This window comes from Cebidichthys violaceus, unplaced genomic scaffold, assembly GCF_023349555.1.
Source record: "Cebidichthys violaceus isolate CVI_PGR_0920_01 unplaced genomic scaffold, fCebVio1.0.p SCAF_42, whole genome shotgun sequence".
NCBI classification, from domain to species: Eukaryota; Metazoa; Chordata; class Actinopteri; order Perciformes; family Stichaeidae; genus Cebidichthys; species Cebidichthys violaceus.
The window spans coordinates 55,462-75,114 of record NW_027176617.1 but is presented as its reverse complement, the minus strand read 5'-3'; the positions used below and the strand labels follow the sequence as shown (position 1 = coordinate 75,114).

The 19,653-nt window shown below is 40.3% G+C and overlaps 3 protein-coding genes across 4 annotated transcripts; 2 read left to right on the top strand and 1 right to left on the bottom strand.

Moving 5' to 3' along the window:
* Positions 1 to 8: 8 nt before the first annotated feature.
* stk3 (serine/threonine kinase 3 (STE20 homolog, yeast)) lies at positions 9 to 6,321 on the bottom strand. 2 transcript variants are annotated; one of them, XM_068728556.1, is made up of 11 exons: positions 6,174 to 6,321; positions 5,415 to 5,495; positions 5,148 to 5,276; positions 4,910 to 5,024; positions 4,600 to 4,764; positions 4,292 to 4,459; positions 4,038 to 4,175; positions 3,632 to 3,757; positions 3,315 to 3,519; positions 2,919 to 3,112; positions 9 to 2,775 (listed from the first exon to the last, which is right to left on the bottom strand). In XM_068728556.1, exons 1-11 carry the CDS (start codon positions 6,194 to 6,196, stop codon positions 2,617 to 2,619), a joined length of 1,503 nt encoding a protein of 500 aa, XP_068584657.1. In that variant the 5' UTR covers positions 6,197 to 6,321; the 3' UTR covers positions 9 to 2,616. The 2 variants fall into 2 exon arrangements, with proteins under 2 accessions (XP_068584657.1, XP_068584658.1); XM_068728557.1 differs by having other exon boundaries at positions 9 to 2,769.
* Positions 6,322 to 6,590: 269 nt separating this feature from the next.
* polr2k (RNA polymerase II, I and III subunit K) lies at positions 6,591 to 8,006 on the top strand. The gene is made up of 4 exons (XM_068728555.1): positions 6,591 to 6,675; positions 6,893 to 6,961; positions 7,547 to 7,639; positions 7,747 to 8,006. Exons 2-4 carry the CDS (start codon positions 6,901 to 6,903, stop codon positions 7,767 to 7,769), a joined length of 177 nt encoding a protein of 58 aa, XP_068584656.1. The 5' UTR covers positions 6,591 to 6,675; positions 6,893 to 6,900; the 3' UTR covers positions 7,770 to 8,006.
* A 1,102-nt stretch (positions 8,007 to 9,108) lies between these two features.
* Positions 9,109 to 19,629, top strand: spag1a (sperm associated antigen 1a). The gene is made up of 8 exons (XM_068728433.1): positions 9,109 to 9,524; positions 11,022 to 11,121; positions 11,889 to 12,041; positions 12,706 to 12,863; positions 16,336 to 16,477; positions 16,774 to 16,900; positions 17,017 to 17,154; positions 17,721 to 19,629. The coding sequence occupies exons 1-8, from the start codon at positions 9,167 to 9,169 to the stop codon at positions 17,724 to 17,726; spliced, it is 1,182 nt and encodes a 393-aa protein (XP_068584534.1). The 5' UTR covers positions 9,109 to 9,166; the 3' UTR covers positions 17,727 to 19,629.
* The last annotated feature ends 24 nt before the right edge of the window (positions 19,630 to 19,653 follow it).

Below are 19,653 nucleotides of genomic sequence, written 5' to 3'. Positions count from 1 at the left end.
ACTGCAGATATGGTTAACTATAAGTAACTTTTATTATTTCTTGCACCTGTTCAAAATAAAGTATTACAAACAAAAGATAATAAATTAGGTGGTTCAAACATTAATGCTTACATTCCACTCTTCACTCTCGAGTCATTATATTGCAGAAATAACAGAGAAATAAATGAAAACAAAATCATATAGCTATATATCAAACCGTGATTTCAGATAACTACACATACGATGGCAGATTCTCCGCAATGGCAGATTTCAGATGGGGTGTTTTTAAAATTGTACAGAGCAAATAATTTCTGTTAAAGCTGAAAATCCAGCTTCCATATTAACAGCGCTCTCACCTGTGCAGTTAGAAACATTCCACTAAATAGCAAACAACTATAAACATGCATAGTCTAAAACACGCAGAAATCAAGCCACATATATTCAACAAAGGGCAGAAATATCAACAGCCAAGTCAGCTACCATATTTAAGCCAGTGTCACAAAATGAAAAAAAGTTTGAAACACATTTAATAAATAAATTGTGAATGCTTGTGTGTGTGAGTTGCCAATGCACTGCAGAATTAATTTATGACAAGAATGTCAGGTTTGAAGAATCGATTCAAGTGTTTTAAAGTGTCAGCTCATTTTAGCCACATTGTCCATCAGATACGCAAGATAGTGTAACAGCTCTATTCATAAGATTATATTACCAAAACATTGATTAATATGCAGCATGTGCTGAACCATAAAGACTGCATATTAACATTTGTGTGTAACAGCAACCTGCAGACACATTGTACATGTATTCATTCAAAGGGTCGTCATCAGCACGTATAAAATCAAAACATCAGAACTTAACTACAACCAGAACAGCACAGTTTGTTTCCCTCATGAAGAGTAAGAGCTTTTCATTTAACATTCAAAATTGGGAAATAAAGTCCAACCGACATTGTTTTTTGTAGGCCAATAATGACATCAATATGTGAGAGCTGAGAATCTGAATTTCAACAAACATGTTTTTTGAAGGATAAGCACGGCATACACGACCAGTTTTGATTTTCCCTTAATTTGCTTAAGTAAAAACACAGTCGATCACTGAAATGAACAGTTTTGTTAAAAATGAGCTTGTGTCGAAATAACAAACTGCATAAACAGTAACAATATCTTCATTCCTTCATTAATAATCACACCTAAATGTCAGGAAACTGTACTGTGGAAAACAAAAACAGCACATTCGCAATCATAACTGATGAAACTTTGATATAAGCTGCAGCTGATAAAGTCTTTAATATTAAAAAAATGTGTCTGCAGCTTGTTTTTCTAAAATAAACAGTATCAGTCAGACACTTGAGTCTTGAATCTGAACCTGGTGTGTGTTTTTTCCTTTGACTACAACCATAAAACAGTTCATCGGCTTCTTCTTTCTCTTCTCTGATGCTGTGCATATGAGTCGGCTCCACACATTTTAGAAATATTTTAGAAAGTTATATTGCAATCTGAACTTAATGAATGTGCGGAACAATAACAGAAAACAATTATTACAACCGTGGAATGAATTTCCAGATTTTTTTTTAAAGACTCCACGGACATAAAAAAAAAAAAAAAAAAAAAAAAGAAGTCTGCAGTATTTTGGAATGCATACGCTTGCCTTTTTTTTAAACTTCAGAATGAATTTTGGTGCCATCTCTGGTTTTAATTTGTGTAAAGTGGATCATCTTGTCAAGTCAAAGCTCTGACTTTAAAATCCGGTAAGTGGTACAGGTGCGTTATGAGGCACCAAGATGCATGGAGTCAATATATAGACAGTGCACTGGGTGTTTTAAAGAGGCCCAAAAACAACGTAATTAAATAAATGATAACTAAGACTAATAAAAATAGATTAAAATGTTCTGATCCACCCTGAAAACATGCATGATACGTTCTTCACTACCGCCATGACTTCCGTCATTTCTCTCCATCCTAACTGCTTTCCACAGTCCACTTCCGACTCATCTCCAAGTGAGGACATGTATTTAACCACCTGACCAGTTTTTAATTATTTTAAGGCATTCTCCACTATAAACATCATCTTGATTGTCTTTGGTCATGGACAAGCCTCCACAGCTTTGTGTTGCAGGTATTTCCAAACTAGGCTCTATATTATATTTACACTGAAAGTGAAAAGTCTGAGGAAAAAAAGCCCTCTTGTCATTGACCGCTGTGATTATGCTGCTGCTACTGCCTGATAGGCTTCCTTATGTGTTGATGGGGGTTCCCCGAGCGTTTCCTCTGGAAAAGGGGGAACTCATGTCGTGACGTTCAGACGTACAATAGCCTTAGTTCTCTCTTTGGCCGCAGTCCTGAGTATCATTCATGGGAAAGCAACTTTACAGGAAGTGTAGAAACAAATATAAGACTTGGATATGGTGGAATGGCATCTAGACGAAGTGTGGAAACAAGGCAAGTGTAGATTCCAGGAGCCAAAAATGGATGTAAGAGAGGCATCTAACTTCATTTAGAGGCCAGTTAGCAGGCAATTAGAACAGCAGTGGGCTTCCTAACAAAGACAATACGGTCATCTTTAGTTCCTCTGAGTCAATGGGATGTAAGTTTTGTGGCGATGGTGGCTTTGGGAAGCCAAGACTAGCGCGAGAGGCACTCAGAAGTTCTGTTGTCGTCTCTTCTTGGCATCCATGGCGTCCAGGATGGGCTGCCTTTTGGCGGTGTAGCGCTGCCTGAGCTCCTCAATCTCCCGCTCCATCATGGGATCCAAGGCAGTCAGACGCAGCTGCAGCTCCTCAAAGTCCAGGTTCTTTAGCTGGGTGACAGCACACAATTAGAAACACAGGCAATGAGTCGTATTTGGTGTAAGAACTGCTGCTGAGGCACTGTATATTACTTCAGGTCAAACCCAATTAACTACAGCAGCACCATCACATGCTCACAGAAGACGTTACTCACAAAGTCAAAGTCTCCGTCTTGTGGCACCTTCCAGTTGTCGGGGAAGACGTTCTTGGACTGGATACGGTAGCCGGGCTGCTCCTGCGGCTGGTTGTGGTTGTAGTTCTCCTGCTGTTGGGCCGCCTTGTTGGAGTCCTGCTTGTCAAAATAGTCCATGAAGGACGGACGTATTGGCTGCTGAGAGGTGGCGTGTCCTGTGGAGGAGGGAGAGGTTTTCAACTCTTGATCATCTAGTTACTACCCTGCTTTTGCCATAAGACAATATTACAGACAAGAAAAGCTAATAACATTAACACTCTCCTGTTGGCTCGAGCCTTCATTTAGCTGTTGTAGCAGCAGCGGATGTGCAACCCTTTTCTCCCCATAACTGAATCAACAGTATGTGTGTGTGCTCACTCCTCATGGATCCCTGGTCTTCCTCCTCCTCCTCATCATCATCACTGTTGATGACCATGGTGCCCAGGTCCGACTCCAGCATGGTGCTGCCGTGTTCAATCATGGTCTGTGCGCCATCACTCATGGTGCTGGTGGCCCGCATGGTTCCTGCACCCTCTGAGCCCGACTTCACCATAGTGTGAGAGTCCACCTCCGTCTCCTCATCCTGGAAGACATTCAGTCACATGGCCCTCAACATTTAGCCGTTTAATTACGTCAAGTAAAATTTTAGTGGTCGCTTTAACACAAACGGAATTGTAACATCTCAGCGTTCGTACAGAGTTGTCGTCCTCCTCCTCCAGCTCTCTCTGCTGCTCCTGCTGCCTCTTGGCTTTCATCTCCATGGCCTCAGTGATCAGGTCTCTCAGGATTGTGACCGGCTTGGCTTGGTTTATAAATGGGTGCTGGATATTCACAAGAGCAAAAAAAAAAAAAGAAAGTGTTTTGTGGTAACATTAGTGGCTCAATTTCTCTCTGACACAGTGTAAACACAAATGGAGCATCCATGGTATTTTGTTCACCTCTTGCATGTAGTTACTTAAATAATTCCTACATCATAGTGCTGGGGTGTTTATGTTCTGCTCTTACAAGTTTATATCTGTGTGTGTGTGTGTGTGTGTGTGTGTGTGTGTGTGTGTGTGTGTGTGTGTGTGTGTATGTGTGTGTGTGTGTCCTTCCTCCAACCTGTAGGAGCTGTGTGGCAGTCGCTCTCTGCTCTGGATTCTTGACCAGACACTTCTTGACAAAGTCCGTGAAGTCATCCGACCAGAGCTCCGGCTTCCTGAATGTTGGAGGCGGGTTGGTGGGGATCATGAAGATCGCCTGGAGGAAAACAAAGAGGTTTCAATTGAGTCAGGTGGAATAAGAAAAAGTCCTGGTTCGGGTCTGAGCCGTTGTGTCTTAGCACCAGCTTCTTGAACAAACATGTGTACACCCACTCTCATGGGATGGATGTCAGCGTAGGGAGGTTTGCCCTCGGCCATCTCTATGGACGTGATGCCCAGGGACCAGATGTCAGCAACACAGTTGTAACCGATCTCCTGGATCACCTCTGGGGCCATCCAGAATGGAGTACCGATCACAGTGTTTCTCTTTGCCATAGTGTCCTTCAGAGAGAAAAAACAAAACAAAGCTGGAATCACAATTATGAACTTGAAGTTTGAGATAGTCATAGTGGAAGTTTCAAAAAAGAACATTCACTTTGCTGTCACTGGTACAAACCATCAAGCCACTGCTATAATGTTACCGTTAGCTGTCCAGCAACTCCAAAGTCGGCCAGTTTGGCGTGTCCCTCGGTGTTGAGGAGGATGTTTCCTGCCTTGATGTCCCGATGGATCTTCCTCATGAAGTGTAGGTATTCAAGACCCTTCAGCGTTGACTTCAGGATAGTGGCAATCTCATCCTCTGTCAACTAATGCGAGAAGAAAAGAGAAAACGCATGGATTAAATACAATACAAAAGTAAACAAAGAAATAAGACTAACCCAGGTATGTAATGCAAGTGTTATTTTAGTACAGCCATGCATACGCACTACAAATATCTCTGCAAGTACCCACCGTCTTGTTGCGCAGTCTGATGATGTCAGACACAGAGCCAGCTCCACAGTACTCCATGACAATCCACAGGTCAGTGTTCTTGAAGTAGCTGCCATAGTATTTTACTACATACGGGCTAAAAGGAAATGCAAAATGGAGTGGTTATCAAAGGAGAAGCAGAATTTCCGTTTAGAACAAAAACAGCAGAAGTGAAAAATCGCTTGTAGATCAAGACATCAGAGAGCTGTTCTCCTCCAACCTGTCGCACTGCTGCATGATGGAAATCTCCTTGATGATCTCCTGCAGATCAGACTCCACAGGAACCTGCTTGATGGCCACCACCTGGCCGGACTCCTTATGGATGGCTTTGAACACGCTGCCATAGGAACTAAACACAAACATTTACATTTAATATTATTAACAAATTAACGCACTACACAACAAAGGAGGTGCATCTTTAAAAAGTACAGATGGTCTGATGGAACACGAGTGGAAACAGAGGTTAGTCATGGGAAAAACATCTTACCCTTCACCGAGTTTCTCTAAAACATCAAACACTTCCTCTGGCTGCTTGGTCAAGCTGTCCTCACTCAGCTTTTTCAGCTTGCTGTGAAAAAAATAGAACAAATCAATTGTAACTTCAGTATAAATGTCTACTTAAAAAGAAGTAGTGAAACTAATCTAAAACACTATATCATTGGAGCATCTGGAATTTTAAATCTTAGTGCTTTCCAACACCTAACATTAAGTAACACACATAAATTAATAATTTTAAGGGAAGAATGGATCCAAAATAAGGTGTTTAAAATGTATAAATAACTCAAACGTGTTCACTTTAAACAAACACTACAGTAAGGGATTAATTAGTCCATGATTCATTTGCTATTAAGTACAGATATTTTAGGTTATTTAGGATGGGTGATATGGTCTCTGATGTGTAAAATAGTTTCAACTCACATAATTTATGTATTTGTATTTTGTACATGTCCAAATAACGTAACGTTAGATCTAAATGCTCAATAAAAGGCACTAACGAACATTAACAGTTACCCTACAACGAGACAGACTACAAAGCAATTAGAGGCTTTGACACTGGGCGTGTGACTTTGGTCAAGAGTGAGCTCTAAAATTGTTAACTCGACTTAACAGAGTAGAAAGTTGGACAGAAAACTGGTAAAGCTAACTCAGTTAGCATCAGCTAGCTGAGCGACAGCTACCGCCTACGTTTTAGCTAGCTAGTTAATAGCTTGCAAGCACGTTTTAAACCAGTCAGAACTACACAAACCTTTTGGGCGCAGACGGCTCCATGATGTATAACTTCAAATAATAAAAAGGCAACGGACTAATAGTAAGTTATGGCAGTGTTGGGGCCAATAGTCAAGATGTGAACATTGTCGACAGAGTCGTTGTTGTCAAAAACTAGTGGAGGGCCAGCTGAGTGATCATCAGATGATGGGCCGTTTGGTGGAGACACATTTCAACAGCGCCCTCTGGTGGACCGGAGTTTAAAATAAAAACGTAACAACGTCTGTCTTTAGAAACCTAGAAACAATGAAAAACCTGCTTTATATAAACCACAGAAACACCATTCCATACAATTGAATCTGCCATATATTCATATAATTTGCGTTGTCTGGCAAAAAGGAAAAAAATACACTAAACGTGACGCAGCATCTTCTGACCAATCACAAACCACTTTGCACTGAGGTGGACGACGGTTGTACGCATGCGCGTAGGCAGCAGTGTGCGATATGAAAAGAGAGGTAAACATTTAGCGTGTTAAAACGGTGAGCTGTTTTATTTTTTATCTTCACCTTTCCTGTATTTTATATGTACTATATTCATACAGCATGTTGAGGCTCCTGAAAGATATTTGTTGTTCACTACTCCTCCAGCTTTACACTTGTCCTGTCGGTAACGTTACACACCATGCTGTTTCTGTGTTAGCATGCTGTAACCACACAGATGTGATTGTGTCAACATGGCTTCTTCTGTGTTTTATAGAAACAAAAATGGATCCACAGAAAGATGTGCAACCGCCAAAACAGCAGCCTATGATCTACATATGTGGAGGTATCATTACATTATAGCTTTTGTTGGTGTTTATTGTACCGTTACAGCCGTCACCACTGCTAACAATGCTAATTTACCATACCTAGAGTACTGCTACAGCTGCTGCTTTTACATCTTCTATTACTGCTAGTACAGCCTTAAGTTATAACTACTTATGTTAACACATACGACAATATAATTAAACACAGTTCTAGAAGAACAGTAGTGCTGTTCGTACTATACTAATGGCCCAAGTGTTGCTGCTTTTTAAAAACATATACAACAAAATAATAAATTCACTGCCAGAGCTGATACTGTATAAATATGATGCAACCTCAACATAAAAAATACACTTGTCAATCTTGGCCCACTTAAAAGTTAAACAACCATCGCAATTGTTGATTGTCTGTACACAAAATTATTTTGTTGAGTCACTCCATGACAAATTGACAAACTAAAAATCATCACAAAACAATAACACAGTTCAGACAATCTATTTTCCCTTAAACGTTTATGACTCTGACACGTCTGCAGTAAGCTCATAACAATTATCGTCTAATAATGGATATTATGATGTTTTCTGTAATATTCTTTTATTATTTGCAGAATGTCACACTGAAAATGAAATTAAGGCCCGTGATCCGATCCGATGCAGAGAGTGTGGTTACAGGATCATGTACAAGAAGAGAACAAAGAGATGTATCCTTTAAATGCAACGTGCTGTGATGGTAAAAATATTTTTATAATGAATTACACGTATGAACGGACAACTATACCTGTACATTTCCTTGACTCTTTGATTTCAGTGGTTGTGTTTGATGCCCGATGAAGAAGAGGAGAGCAGCCGTTTTGATAATTATTTTTGTTGTGTACTATTTTTGTAGTGTATGACCATGTAAATAAATCGTTTGACAACTCCATGTGTTCTGACCTTCAGGTCTGACTACAGAATACTGAATTATGGTTGAAGCTCAACATTTTCATTGCGACACAAGTAGTGCTGTTTTTTTTACCCAAGAGTAACAGATGAACGGTTTTTGTGTATTAAAAAACAAGATTTTCTCTAGCCTTGACTGTGTTGACTTTTTATTCTCATTTGATCCCATGATTCATAAATATCAGTTCACCCACATATTCTTAATACCCTCAACAAGGCAGCAAGTATCACCTTTGAATGATAACATCTATAGATAGAAGAATATGTACAATAATTGAGAAATGTTTTAATAAAACCAATTTTTCAGTTCATTCAATTCATCTGTTCTTCTAGATTAATAATAATTTTTTACACTAAAATAATGTTATCATTCAGTTGTTGAGACCCCAAGTGGTTGCATATGTTTACTAGTTGTCACCAGTTGAACCAATGACTGATTTCTTCTTAAAACTATTCATTGAAATGCTGAAAGGCCTTAAATTATCCTGAAATTTGCTTTAAATAATGCAAAGATGAGAATTAGGTTTGAAAGAATTTACATAATTTTGTGATGCAAAATCATTTCTTTGGTTTCTGAGAAATACTTATATAATATGTTATTAGCTATAGGGAAAATAGAGTGTTTAATTTGGACACTCTGTGACCCCTTTTGAGGGCCTCAACCCCTAAGCTTGGTCCAGTAACATGTTCAAAAATAAAAAAAAAACAACTACAGCCCAAATTATTTCCTTCATATTTCACAGCAGCCATTGTGCCATGTCCAGTAGGAGAAGCACAGGTGCTACTAATAACAGTAACGGTGGCTTAGTTCTGTCACGACAGTGAGCCAGCATGCACAGAACTGGAGCAAATAATTAATTTGATTATTTACAGCTGTGGTGTTTCGACTTTGAATTTCCCCTTTATAAAAGACATTAGAAAAAAAACAAAGCAATGCTTTTGTTTTGTAAGGGTCTAAAGAGCATCATTATAGACAAAGAATATAGAAATATATCATACAAATTATTGTTTTTCTCTAATTTGACACGCTCATTCAGGTTTTGGATGTGTCTGCCTGTATTATGTCACCAGCCACCAGAGCCCTGTCCTCTCAAATCTAATCTGACGCTGTCCCATCAGAGCTGTCCTGCTGCAGCGCTGCATCGCTGTGGCACTTCCCCCCTCTGTGACGTCACACGTAACATCTCATCCAAGGGGGCGTGTCCTACAGAAATCCCCAGCAAAGGCTCAGACGTAGCTGCTGTTCTGCGAGAGGAAGAGTTTGAACACACTGCGGAGGGAGTGCGGCCATGGGTAACGCACAGGACAAGCCCCCGGGCAGCGGAGGAGGGGGAGGCCGATCGCATCAGGCCACAGCGGGGAACGGGACGAGAAACCGGGGCGGTAGCACCGCGGAAAAGCCCCAGACTCCGAGAGCTCCAGGGAAGGGGGTGGCCAACGGCGCTCGAAGGGAAAACAGCCCTGCTAGTGGACAAGAGGAGCAGGGCAGCCCTGCAGCAGACACTAGTTATCTGGACGCCCCCGCCGGGGCACTTCCTCCTCACCTGGCCCGGCTCAAGAACGCAGGGAACCACCTCTTCAAACATGGCCAGTTTGGGGATGCCTTGGACAAGTACACACAGGCCATTGATGGGTGTGCTGAAGCAGGTGAGGAAGATATCAACAGTGTGCGTATTGTATTAGATAATTCACACCTCATGAGCAGCATTTGATCCTGAGGAGAAACACCTCTGTTGATTAGAGAAATTTAGGTGACAAAATACATTTTACTCTCAGATATTTCTCAGTAGAAGCAATTCTGGGTTGTTAAACTTGACATACACAATATGCAGTACGACCAAAAAACTTGTATAACCTAAATTGACATTGGCAGTGCCAATACAGTTGCATGTCACATGAGATCTTATGTCAAATTACAGTAAGGAGTTTTCTTTATAAATCTATTTATTGTTTGGTCTGTAAATTGTCAGAAAATAGGGAAAATGGCCCTTACAACTGAAATTGCGTATTGTCTAAACAATCCAATACCCAAAGATATTCACTTTATAATTGTAGAAATTGCAGAATTTCCCACAGTGAATTTCTGGCATTGTTGTTTACAAAATAATAAAAAGACTAGTGCCACGCAGTGAACAATAATGTGCCTTCCTACTGTACCCTATACTTATACTTGTTTTAAAATCATCTTTAGCATAAAAAATGTTCCCCTGCTGTGCTTTTTGTTGAAGAAATGACTTCAAAAGCAATTTCTGATGGCAGTCAAGCCCCTAATGTAGAAACAACAACACTTTAATAGCACAGAGTGAGACAGAAAGTTTCTTGTAGCATCTGTGTACCAGCCCTCGTAAGGGTATCGGATACAAGTTGAGTGTCTTTTGGCTCCACAATCCACAGTATCCCATGTCAATTTTTAATCCATTATGCTTGTCATGCTGCTCAATTTCTTTTCCAAGTCAGCCTGCATGTGCTCATAATCATACGTTATGATTCTAGTAGAGGGACAATTTTTTGGACCCATCACCTGTGTGGATCAGTGATCACAAGTTCTTAGTCTAACATCCAACACAAACTGCAGCTGAGACTCTAAGTGTCGCTGGTGATTTGTGAATGCAGTGTTGGCACAAGACAACACCGCTGACCGTAGATAGAAGTCATGTGCTGGTGCACATGGGGGGCTTTTAGGTGAGATTGAATGTCATGCTGCACCTTTAAGAGCACTCAGCCAACTTTACTCTTGTGGCTAGTAAGTGGAGTAGCTTTTTCTGCTATGCTCACTGCGAGACAGAGTCGACTAAACAGAGAGACTCTCAAAGTAAAGCACTGAAAACAATGTGGGATTTAGCCTTTTTATGATACTGTAAAAAAAACAACACAAATGTTGAGGAGTATCAGCACTGTTGTCATCAGTCTTTGGGCACTAGAGCAGCACGTGATAACTGATGCTGCGCTGTCAGTTGTGAAACTGCAGTGGAGGCCTAGAGCTGAAAGGACATTATAGAAAACAACTACATCAAAAGTGAAAAAGAGCTGTTTCTAATATGAAGTACGAGTCTGTCTTTACACCTATGTGTTATACTGGAATGAAAGATGACCGGATTGTTGTTTCACCATTCAGATAAGTGTGCTATATTTGTTCCCCTGCAGGCATTGATAGTCCAGAAGACCTGTGTATTCTCTACTCCAACAGAGCAGCCTGTTTCCTGAAGAATGGAAGCAGCACCGAATGCATACAGGACTGTAACAAGTACGTGACAAGTGTCAGCTCTGTGCTTGTGTGTTTCTGTCAGATGTAAAAGAGAACTCCACCGATCTCATATTGCTGTCCTGTAACCTCACTTAGTCAGGTTCATGATGGACAGTTAGAAGAAAATTAACCCACCAATTACCCACAATTCAACGGGACTGGCGCTTGCTGGGACGGAATCGCAGAGGGCTTTATATGCAGTCACACTTCCCTGCACTTGTAAACTAGACTTTGATGTGTAAAATTGGCGCAGTTCACCTTTTAAGATAGCGTTTGCTATTATTGCATTTGTCTTTGTCTCACAATGAAAGATATCCGCTTTTGTAGTTAAATGAAAATACCTTTTTAATATTTCAGCCTGTATTAGATAAGTATCAGTATATTAGTGGTCGATCTCAGTTAATTTCTGCATGACTTTCCTTACGTGCGTAATTGAAATAAGACTAAAGACTAGTCAATATCTTGTTTTGCTACTTTTGGTGACATACATTACAATTTCATGTTAGCTTTTCCATAAACCTTGTAATTTTTTTCATATAAATTCTTCCTGTTTTTTAATTCAGGTTTATTTTTAGTCTTTACTCTCGACACACACACTATGTGACTATTTGTGGTGTTAGGAGGCTGCAGGAATCCCTCTGTCTAAAGCAAAGACTCACATGTTTATGAATGGAGAGCTACAGATCAGACCAGTTACACCTGTGAGTCACAGTGAGCAGGTGTAGACGGTTTGATCCTCTGTCCCTGCATCTCTCTGATCCTCTTAGGGCTTTGGAGCTGCAACCATACTCCTTGAAGCCCCTGTTACGCAGAGCCATGGCCCATGAGTCACTGGAGCGCTACAAAAAGGCCTACGTGGATTATAAGACTGTCCTGCAGATGGACACCAGCGTGCAGGCGGCTCACGACAGCGTCCACAGGTCAGCTGAAAACAGTTAAACATTATAAACTGTAGCAACTTAATGTGGCATCTGGAACTTGTCAAGTTGTGTCAAGAAACCCAGAAAGTTTCAAAGTTAAAGTTCATTTAATTAAAAGTGTTTTTTTTTTCTATTCTGTATGTACTTGTTTCAGCCTTACACATATAGTTCTTATAATATTTTGGTTGAAACATTAGACACCATTCTTTTTATGGCTTCATGTATAAATAAATAGTCCAATATGCATTTAATAAGGGTTGAAGAGCCTACTAATCTTGTGCCATCAAGGCCTGAAAGTTTTCACATCTTCATTCGGCCAAACAACTAACTTTCCTAATTATGTACCACTTTCAAACCGTATACAGTATTTCATCTTTACAGTATGCTGATTTTGCAGTTAGTATACAAGAAATCTATATACTTGGCTGTCCATCTTTATTCTAATTCTTCTAGTCAGATAACAAAACTGTTTTCCAAAAAGTGTATTTATTGTTCTTCTGTTGTGTTCTTTGGAGTCGTTTCACCACCCACCATCCACATTAACTTGACTTAATTCATCATGTTTCCAGTCTGAATACACTACAGACTCAAATACACGTAGTGGTTGCAGCATTAATCTGGCTAATTACACTGCATGTTGTACTCTCTGTGCGTCCTCTGCCAGGATCACCAAGATGCTTATTGAGCAGGACGGTCCTGAGTGGAGAGAGAGGCTTCCGGAGATTCCCGCCGTCCCTCTGTCTGTCCAGCAGCAGCACAGAGACAAACCGATCAGCGCGGAAGTAGCTCAAGCTCGAGCTGCCCGGGCTGCTCAGGAGGAAGGTCAGTGACATCGCTTCCTCTCAGCTTAGTGAGGAGTTGTACATTTATAATACAAACATGTGCTAAGTGGATTTACAACCTACTAGTCTTCCCCTAAACCAGTCACAAGCACATGCCCTCACACTCTAACAACAAGCATAGAGTGTGAGAACATGTGCTTCCTGATCCAATAGAGTTTATAGGATTAAAGCTATCACTATGTATACAGTTGTGGTCAAAAGTTTACATACACTCGTAAAGAACATAATGTCATGGCTCTCTTGAGTTTCCCCGTTATTTCTACAACTCTGATTTTTCTCTGATAGAGTGATTGGAACAGATACTTCTTTGTCACAAAAAACATTCATGAAGTTTGGTTCTTTCATGACTTTATTATGGGTTAACAGAAAAAGTGATCAAATCTGCTGGGTCAAAAATATACATACAGCAGTGCTAATATTTGGTTACATGTCCCTTGGCCATTTTCACTTCAATTAGGCGCTTTTGGTAGCCATCCACAAGCTTCTGGCAAGCTTCTCGTTGAATCTTTGACCACTCCTCTTGACAGAATTGGTGCAGTTCAGTTAAATTTGATGGCTTTCTGACATGGACTTGTTTCTTCAGCATTGTCCACATGTTCTCAATGGGATTTAAGTCAGGACTTTGGGAAGGCCATTCTAAAACCCTAATTCTAGCCTGATTTAGCCATTCCATTACCACTTTTGATGTGTGTTTGGGGTCATTGTCCTGTTGGAACACCCAACTGCGCCCAAGACCCAACCTTCAGGCTGATGATTTTAGGTTATCTTGAAGAATTTGAAGGTAATCCTCCTTCTTCATTATCCCCATTTACTCTCTGTAAAGCACCAGTTCCATTGGCAGCAAAACAGCCCCACAGCATAATAATACCACCACCGTGCTTGACGGTAGACATGGTGTTCTTGGGGTTAAAGGCCTCACCTTTTCTCCTCCAAATATATTGCTGGGCATTGTGGCCAAACGGCTCGATTTTTGTTTTGTCTGACAACAGAACTTTCCTCCAGAAGGTCTTATCTTTGTCCATGTGATCAGCAGCAAACTTCAGTCGAGCCTTAAGGTGCCGCTTTTGGAGCAAGGGCTTCCTTCTTGCACGGCAGCCTCTCAGTCCATGGAGATGCAAAACACGCTTGACTGTGGACACTGACACCTGTGTTCCAGCAGCTTCTAATTCTTGGCAGATCTGCTTTTTGGTGGTTCTCGGTTGACTCTTCACCCTCCTGACCAATTTTCTCTCAGCAGCAGGTGATAGCTTGCGTTTTCTTCCTGATCGTGGCAGTGACAAAACAGTGCCATGCACTTTACACTTACAAACAATTGTTTGCACTGTTGCTCTTGGGACCTGCAGCTGCTTTGAAATGGCTCCAAGTGACTTTCCTGACTTGTTGAAGTCAATGATTCGCTTTTTCAGATCCAAGCTGAGCTCCTTTGACTTTCCCCATTGTAGCGTTTGTGGGCGTTTGTATCCAATGAGCCCTATTTAAATGGCCTCAGAGAAGTCACCAGCTGTAGTCACTCATAATCACTCACAAGAAGTTAAGAGGCCATGCTATGAAGCTCATTTCATTGACACAACTTTCTAAGTCACCAAAATTGCTAATTCATGTTGCTGTATGTATATTTTTGACCCAGCAGATTTTGTCACTTTTTCTGTTAACCCATAATAAAGTCATGAAAGAACCAAACTTCATGAATGTTTGTTGTGACAAAGAAGTATCTGTTCCAATCACTCTATCAGAGAAAAATCAGAGTTGTAGAAATAACTGGAAACTCAAGAGAGCCATGACATTATGTTCTTTACAAGTGTATGTCAACTTTTGACCACAACTGTAACTGTGATTTACTTGCCGTCGAAAGCTTTTGTTCTGACATAAAAGGAATCTGCCACCTTTGTTTTTTTCTTCCTGCTTGGACAAAATTGTTTGTCTCCTCAGATAGATGCATTGTGAATTGTGGGTGGAGAATTTTGAAATAAAACCCCTTAAATTATGGAATAATAAGGCAGCAGCAGCATCAGAACTCGGTCAGTGAGAATCAGTGTGTAAATGCCGATGAGCAGTGGTGAAGTCACTCCTGCTGTGAGATAGTGTGTGTGTGCGTGTGTGTCTGGGTGGATCATCAATAATGCAGAAAAGCGAAGGCGATCCACACAGAATGTAGCACTGCTGTAATGGAACAATCCAGGTCAGGTTTCCTGTAGGATGCTCCTGCTCACACAGACCAGAAGGCTCCATATATATTTATATCATATATTTAAATATATTTTTATACATGTTGTGTGGTATACCATGATAGAACACACACTAAAATATAGATCAATAGCTTTTTTTTTTTTAATGCTCTGCTTAACATTTCCATACACAGAACTTTAATCTTACACAGATAAAGCACCTGACCTGCACACACACACACACACACACACACACACACACACACACACTTGATGAACATAGCACATTCACAGAACAGAGCTAATCTCTGAATAGCACATTGCTGTTGCTGGGGAAACAGATGGGAGGTGGTTCAGCATGATGTCAGTGTTTCACACCTCCCTTTTATTTGTTAAATCCTGTTTGGTCACAGCAACATTTTAAGTTTTTAAAGGATAAAATACCATAAGATCCCAACTTCTTTCTGCCTCTCCGTAAGATGCTCTTTGATTTTCCACCTGCTCCAGTGTATATTATATTTATCTATATATAATACAGTGTGTATACTATATTGGATGCTTAAAAAAAACAAGATAACTTAATACATTAAAACTGAAAGAAAAATACTAGTGTTAGTGTGACATTAAACCATGTTTTTATCAGCTTCAGAGTCGATTGATCAAGAATTCTGGTGCTTTGCTCATCAAGTTCAGCTACAGAGCAGTTTTGGGAATACAAAGTCTGACTGAAGACATACTGTCAAAGTAGTAGTAGTAGTATTAGTTTTGACAGACTTGTCAGCCAGAGGAAAAAAAACCTTGGGGACAAGTGTGGTAAGTGTGAATTTCAAGCCTTGATGAGTCAGTTTTCTTGTCTCATTTGATAAATAATTTAGAATTGGGTTCTTTGATAAAGGCCAGGATTCTATCTGTGTGTGTGTGTGTGTGTGTGTGTGTGTGTGTGTGTGTGCGTGCGTGCGTGCGTGCGTGCGTGCGCGCGCGCGCGCGTGCCGTGTGTGCGCCCCCAGTCTTCCTCAGCACAGTAGAGAGCTCAGTAAGCAGGAGTTGACTCATCCCCTCTGGTCCATTCAGACTGCTGCTGATGGGATTTATTGATCACTCTTGAAAAAGTTTGTGCCTGATGGGAAAAGCTTCTTGAAAGACAACATTCAATACAGTGTAACATATCTGTAACCTCATTGAAACTGAAGACAGAAAGAAAGTCTAGTTCTAAGTTGTTGTTTTTTTATCCTTCTTTCACCTGTTTCAGTGTTCCATTGTTGCTAAATTGCAAATTTCTGTCAACAGTGAGGAGAACAGATGCCTGCTTTACTTTATTAAAACGGGAAGGCAACGATCTGGTCAAGAAAGGCCACTTTCAGGAGGCTCTGAAGAAGTACAGCGAGTGTCTCACATTAAAACCTGATGAATGTGCTCTCTACACAAACAGGTAGGCATCAAACAACCCGAGAGCGAGCAACTTTAGCAAGGTAGTCCATGAATTACACTGTGAAAGAAACACTGTGTGCTTTAGTGTCAAAGGTCAACACTGTATAAAGAAGCAGAGTTTAGGATGAAACATAATGCTGATTCTAACCCTGGCTTATGATCTCCTTTAAGGACAGCATAACAGGAAAAACAGTAGAGGGCACCACATGATCATCCATCTCTCCAATCCATAACTTCCATTACCTGTGGCAGTACCCTGAGTGCTTTCCCTGACCCCTGTACTCTATGATACTCTAGAGCCATTTGCCTCCTGAGACTGAATCGCTTTGAAGAGGCCAAACAGGACTGTGACTCTGCACTGCAGATGGAGCCGGGCAACAAGAAGGCCTTCTACAGACGAGCCCTGGCTTATAAGGGTCTACAGGTGCTCATCTCTCCCACATCATAAACACACACATTCATTTATTTAATTGAAGCAGTTAGATTAGACAGGTGGTGGCAATATTTTTCACCCACTCTCTCTTGATTTATTTTTTCCAGGACTACTTGTCAGCCAGCAGTGACCTCCAGGAAGTCCTCCATCTGGACCCAAAGGTTCAGGAAGCAGAGCAAGAGCTTGAGGTGGTGACGAGCTTGCTGAGACAGAGCCTGATGGACAGTACTTCACACACACCAAGGGTAAAAGATTGTTTATATGCACACACAAACTTCAAGAAGTAATTAAAAAAAAAAGAAGTGATTCTCGAGGGACAAAACTGAAAAGCATTTGAAAGGAAATGTTTTACAAAACATGTTTCGTAACTACCCCCCCCGTTAAAATATATTTTTGCAAATATGAATTTGCCAGATCATTATCAGGTTTTTTGTCAACATCGGCAGACACCAAATACTGTGTTAACGTGATTTAGTTCAGCAGATATGTTATTCACCGAAACCATCTTTCTAACCTCATTTGCATTTAATGTCCAAGAGATAAAATATAACAGGTTTAAACAATAACTGACTGTGTTGAAATTACATATGAGAAGAAAGACATTTTTTTTTCTTGCACTGAAATTATAATTTAACATGTCCAGTTTTTAAAAACAAAAGATATAAGAAACCTATACGGTTAAGGATTTAACATGAGTGACTTTTTGTGTTAAACAAACAAACAAACAAGCACTGATATATTGTGCCTTGAAATGTTTCACAATGTTTCAACAAAACAAACAAAAATACTGACTTTTGCTCATTTCCTCCAGGTTTGATGTTTGTGGAGGAATGAAACAGGTATGCACACTTACTGATCTGTAGCAGTTATGGAGGAAAGGGACTCTTAAAGCCATCGGTTGCAGTAAGTACGACCTGTAAAAAATGACTGGCGTTGACTTCTGGGACGGGCTCCTTGGACGACCAGCTTTTCAGCTCTGCACCATCTGCAATGTGTGCAAACCACTCCTGAGTACACAGCCTTACATAACGGGCAGCTTTATTTAAAAAGGCTAACATCAAGGTACTCATGACCTGCTTGCACTATAAATCATTCACATTATGACGTAATGTACTGTACATACAGACCGATTGTAACAGGCTGCAGAGCGCTGTTTTGTGGTGGAGTGAAACGGGGAAGTGTAAGAGTGTATAATGTGTGCCTTATTGAGATTTCTACCACAGTCAGCCAAGATTCAACTTTGATTTGTTTTCATGATGTTGGGTTTGGTTCCATTATGTTTCAATGAGCTCACGACCCAAAGCACTGACAGAAACGGATACAACTCAACTGTTTTGTACATAGAGATAACTCCCAGAAAGATTTAAAAAAGTTGAAAAAGTCATCTGGTTCAATCTTTTTTTTCCAGGGTTTCAGCTATTCCTGCTATTTGAAGACATCTGTCATTGTTTACATGTTTCATCAGCTGCCACGTTTTAAAAAAGCAACACATTACTATAAAACATTTCTATAGCTAAAGACCCCGAAGAAGTGATGCATTAAAGGTATAATTTAAGATGGTAAAATAATGATTTATCACAGTTAAATATCCCATGAGCTCAGTGCTTAAGTTATTAATTATAAATTGTCACTGCACTGGTTTAGGAAATATCCAGCAACTGAAGGTAGCATTACTTAATCATGTACTGTAAGAATTGTTGGTCTCAGGTTCAATCTTGAATGAAAATAAGATGACTGCATGTGTCTTTGTGTGTGAATAGGTGTACAGTATTTACGTTTGGAAAGTCTCTTATCAGAATAGTTTTAATAGCTTTTAACTCTGAACCCCTGGATCTGTTCATAGAATCCCTCACAGCCTCCATTCAACAAAATATTAAGGATACGTGGTAGAGAAAAGAAGTAACCTGCAGGGTGATGGATTACAGTCGATAGCAGTTCAGCCTGATAAACTGATTGTTGTCTGGCTGAACTGGTTCAAGTCTCTTAACAAAAAAATGTTTGGGCTGCTGCAGGTTGGAACCTACACGGCAACAACATAACCCCCCATGAGATCTTCAAGTTCATATCCAGACTTCAGGTCCACATTTCTAAAGCCCTACCGCCATGACACACACACACACACACACACACACACACACACACACACACACACACACACACACACACACACACACACACACACACACACACACACACACACACACACACACACACACACACACACACACACTTTATTTGCTAATTAGAGCTTCCCTCAGGTCTGTGTGGATGTCTACAGGCAGTGCTTGATTGATTCACCTGTTTGCATTAGCACACCTGTTTGGGCACTACAAAGGCTTTCATCACTCTAGCAGACTTCAATAGCAGCAGAGGTCTCATTAACTGAAATAACATTTTAAATATTTTTCTTCTAAATCTCCCATTCCTATGCTTTGAAACAACCCGAAAACAATGTAAATCTTTGTACAGCACAATGTGCCACAACTTTAATTTCTTTCATACTTTTGATGTATTAATTAATATGTCCAATCTTATTTTACTCGTTAACTTTTTTTTTCCTTCTTTGTATTGTCTAAATAAAAGCCTAAAAATCTCAACTAAATGAAAACACCTGATATGAGGCTTGACGTGTTGCTTTGTGGAATGTAAGAGCATGTACTGTATGTAAATAGTTTGGATGCAAATGTAAATAATAAACTGCTATATGGATGCTTTAATGTGCCTTTTGTTTCTGCAGCTTGATT